Source organism: Neophocaena asiaeorientalis, unplaced genomic scaffold (genome assembly GCF_003031525.2).
Source record: "Neophocaena asiaeorientalis asiaeorientalis breed wild unplaced genomic scaffold, Neophocaena_asiaeorientalis_V1.1 scaffold33, whole genome shotgun sequence".
Lineage (NCBI taxonomy): Eukaryota > Metazoa > Chordata > Mammalia > Artiodactyla > Phocoenidae > Neophocaena > Neophocaena asiaeorientalis.
The window spans coordinates 2256485-2260480 of NW_020171988.1; the positions used below are offsets into that span (position 1 = coordinate 2256485).

Genomic DNA, 3996 nt, shown 5'->3' on the forward strand with positions numbered 1-3996 from the left:
TTCCCTGGGCACCCACTTCTGCTCTCAAACGCACGCACGCACCCTGAGGCATGGCTGTGACAGGCCAGTGCCCGAGGGCAGAGGAGTAGAGGGGAGGGACGTGGGGTCTCTGAAGCCCTCACCGACCATCCAACATGTCCTCCTAGACCTGGGACTAAATGTTGTCTTTTTAATTTTTTTTCCTCCTTGTGGCATCCATGGATCTGGTTTCCTGACTTTCACAATGTGGTTAACCCTGGCACCGCCCACCTGCCTGTTCTTCTCTCCCAAACTCTTATGCAGGCCACCTTGCTCGTGGCATCTCTGGGAGGGGTGGCCGCCCTTTTCTCTAGCCATTCTCTGCATTCCAGACGTCCAGCTTCCTTCAGTCTCTGGAAAACGCCACACTACTCCCTCCCCCCGCCTGGTGGGCACTGGTCTGCCACCTGCTCTGGACTCAGTATTTTCTCTCCTCCCCAGGTGCCCATCCATGATTCAGGCTTCTGTGCAGATAGTAACCCCTGGAAGTTTCCTGCGAGTCTCCCTCTAACCTCGTCCCCCTCCCCCTGCCCGCCTGACCTGGCCCGGTGAGGTTCTCTGCCCTGGGTTCCACAGCACCTGTACTGGTCCCATCCTGGCTCAGACTCGCTGGGTTGGGCTGTAAATGCCTCCCTCACCCACCAGACAGGAAGTGCCCTGAAAGCAGGGACCAAGCCCAAGGCCTAGCACAGGGTCTGGCATGTGGGAAATCTGTACCCGCTGTTTAATGTTGACCACGTTACACGGATGGGGACATCATGGGAGTGTAGCAAATGGTGCCGTCATTAGGGAGTGAAGCTGCCAGGTGTGGCCGGACTGGGCATCTTCCCCTGGATGGAGCCTTTCAGTCTAACCTGCATTGTCCAATGAGGTAGTCACTGGCCACATTGTTTACATTTAAATATAGTTACTTAAAATGAAAGTTAAAGACTCAGTTCGTCAGTCTTGCTAGTCAGTGTCAAGTGTTCAGTAGCCATGTGTGGTCAGTGGCTGTCATACTGACCATTGCAGCTCATAGGACACTCCAGCATCGTGGAAGTGCTCTAGACACCGTCTTGTAAAGGCATGAAATCAGGGGCTTGTAGGCCGAGTGGAGGCCCTTCTGGGTGCTTCCGGTTAAGTAAAGCAGATTTCCGCACGTTCCTTCTTAAGCCTGAACTGTGTCCTCAATTTCCTGTCTGCAGGACATTCGTCAGAAGTTCCGCTCTGTTCTTGTTGAGGCAACGGTGAAACTGGATGAGCTGGTGAAGAAAATTGGCAAAGCTGTGGAAGACTCGAAGCCCTACTGGGAGGCACGGAGGGTGGCGAGGCAGGTAAGCTCTCCTGCTCTGCCCATCACCCCACCCCGCGCCATGGGCGCACCTCTGACTCGTGGGCCTCCTGCTGAAGCTCAGGGGCACGGGACAGCCATGGCTTTGTCCACAGGTGCATTTGGAGTCAGCCCCTTGTTTACCTCCCCCCCACAGGTTGCTTTCACTCCCGCTCTTGGTACTATTAGTAGGGTGAGCTTGCTGGCATTTGGATGCCCCTACCAGTGGGCGCTGCCTCACTGCTGGAACTGGTACCCAGGTCCACCTCCCAGGCGGCCGGACCAGAGGCAGTGCTTAGAACGTTGGGCTTGTCCTCTGCCTCCCTGATGACTGCCTGTCGGACAGCAGGAGGAACACTCCCTCCCTCGTATTCTCCTCCCTGGTTTGGGAGAAATTAGCCATCTGCTTCTCTTGGAACATTGGTTCTTTGTCCTGAGAGCCCAAATAGGCAACAGAGGAACCAAGACCAGAAAAGGGGCGGCAGAGGGGCTGCGGTCAGGCAACCGCCGGGGCTGCTGGTTTCAGAGGGTCTTCCTTGGATCGTCACCGATGCGAGGACTTCCCAGCCTGAGATGCAGGCCCCGTGAATGGGAAGGAAAAGAGCTCCCAACACATGGTGGTACCTGCTGTGTGCCAGGCCCTGGGCTGGGGGCTCTCACACCCCTTGGACCACACTGGGGCTTCCTGCTCAGGTGACTCTTGAGGAGCTGGTCCCAGTTGAGTTCCTGTCCCTGCTGTGTGTGATGTGACAGAAGATGCTGTCGCCTCCCAGGGTCTCTTCCTGTAAGCAGATACTCAGCGAGTGCAGGTACCACGGCAGGCCCCCACTGTGTGTGTGCAGTGTGCTGTTGGGCTGGGGCGGTTGGGGGGAGGCGATGGGAAAGCGAGCCCTTGGGAAGCGAAGCCCCAGGAATGTGTTAAGATGGGAGCCATCGAGGATAAGGGGCCAGGACTCGGGCATTCCTCTTCCTTGCCCCGCTCCGTGCACCCCTCAGATTTCTCATCCCCTTGACGCTTTGGTGGTTCTGCTGAGATTCTAGCTACGTATTTGGGTTTTGCACTCTGAATGCTGAACTGAGCTTTCTGGTTGGAACCTTCCAGATAATGTGGCCTTTGTTCCTAGACAGACCAGCTGCCCGAAACCCTTCCTTCCCTGTCCTGCTGCCCTGGACTGTACAACATCCAAGTGCCCGTGACTTGTTGGCCTGCAACAAGCCTGAGCAGCCGTCCTTCTCTCCGCCTCCCTCTGGGGCCCCACCCAGGCTGCAGCTTTCTAGAGAGAAGGAGCCCTTCTCCAGAAGGTGCTCACCAGTCCCCAGAAGCTCCCCAACCCTAAGGCATCCTCCCTCCAAAGTGCTCCACGTTGGCGATGTGTCTCACCCACCATAGCCCAGGGTGGTAGTGGTCTTGACCTTGCAGTGAGAAGGGTTCTGGTTAGGTTTGAGGAGAAATTTCTGATAATTTAATGTAAACATTGGGTCAGTGCTGAGGAGGTCATGAAACCTCCTCTTCTGAAAGTCTTCAACACTTGAATTTATGGTCCCTTTGAGGACACAAATATCTATATAAAAACATCCATGTCCCCATGCCGTGGGGTGATTTCATAGTGGTCTGTGAAAGCATCCCCTTGGAGCCTCGGCAGTGGCTTCCCCACGGGAGTTTCCCCACGGGGTCCCCTGAGCTCAGATTTTGCAGCAGAGCTGGGGAAGGGACCTTTGTGTTCAGGGGCCTCTGGAGGTTGGCCGTTTAGCCACCAGCCCCAGCTGATGGGCCTGCCCCTCCTTTGGCTGAACGGATGTCATATATGCTCCTACCTCAGAGTCTTTGAACTGCTGCTCCCCCTGTTTCTTGTTGTCTTAACCATAGGGTTTGCACGGCCCACTCCATCTCCTTCAGCTTTCTGCTCAGATGTCACTTTATCAACAAGGCCTTCCTGGGCTAACATTTAAATGACAACTGCCAGCCCACCGTCTCTGCCGCCCCAGCCCTCATTCCTTGATTGGCTTTTTCTTCACAGCAGTTCTCATCCCCGACCTGTTATTGTATACTTGTTTATAGTAGTGAAACTCCACAAATTCCCAGACAGGGAATTTGGTCTGTTTGGGTCACTGCCAGCATACAGAAGGTGTTCTGTTCATGTCTTGAGGAAACAAACAAATGAACCAATGAGTGAATGATGAGGTTGACCAGGTGTTCCTCCCGGCCTTCCGTTGGCATCCTGGGCTTTCCCTCTCCATGGCTGCTTTACTCACAACTTCTTCCCTGCAGAGGGATAGGAGCATGACTGGCAAATCCAGCTTCATCTGGGTTGGGTTCGTTCAAATCTTATTTGGTGGGTGGGTCCCCAGTTGGCTGTGACACACCTGGAATAGATTTCACACCACTCCCTTTTTGTTCCTCACCCCAATCCTCTTTGATGGAAAAAGAGGTAGGAGGGAGCTACGTTGGGAGGGTCCCACTGCTGGGCAGCAGTGAAGTGTGGCTTTGCGCCTTCCTCTCATCTCTTGGCCAGTGAGGACAATTACCGTGCAGTTACCGAGTCCCGTGGTCAAGCCACTGAGTCATCAGGCCTCATCAGGCGATACAGACTCTGGGGCTGAGTGACTCTCTGTCAGCTGGCAGAGCCCAGGATGAATGTTGAGGGAATCCTGCCTGGCATAATGCCTGC

At 54.9% G+C, this 3996-nt stretch overlaps 1 protein-coding gene across 1 annotated transcript in view; it reads left to right on the forward strand.

The window, feature by feature from the left end:
* The window catches only part of SH3BP5 (SH3 domain binding protein 5), a 75228-nt gene that overhangs the window by 27368 nt on the left and 43864 nt on the right, over window positions 1–3996 (forward strand). The window contains exon 4 of the mRNA XM_024747513.1: window positions 1203–1331. Coding sequence (XP_024603281.1) covers window positions 1203–1331 — 129 coding nt within the window. The remainder of the gene's footprint in view (window positions 1–1202; window positions 1332–3996) is intronic.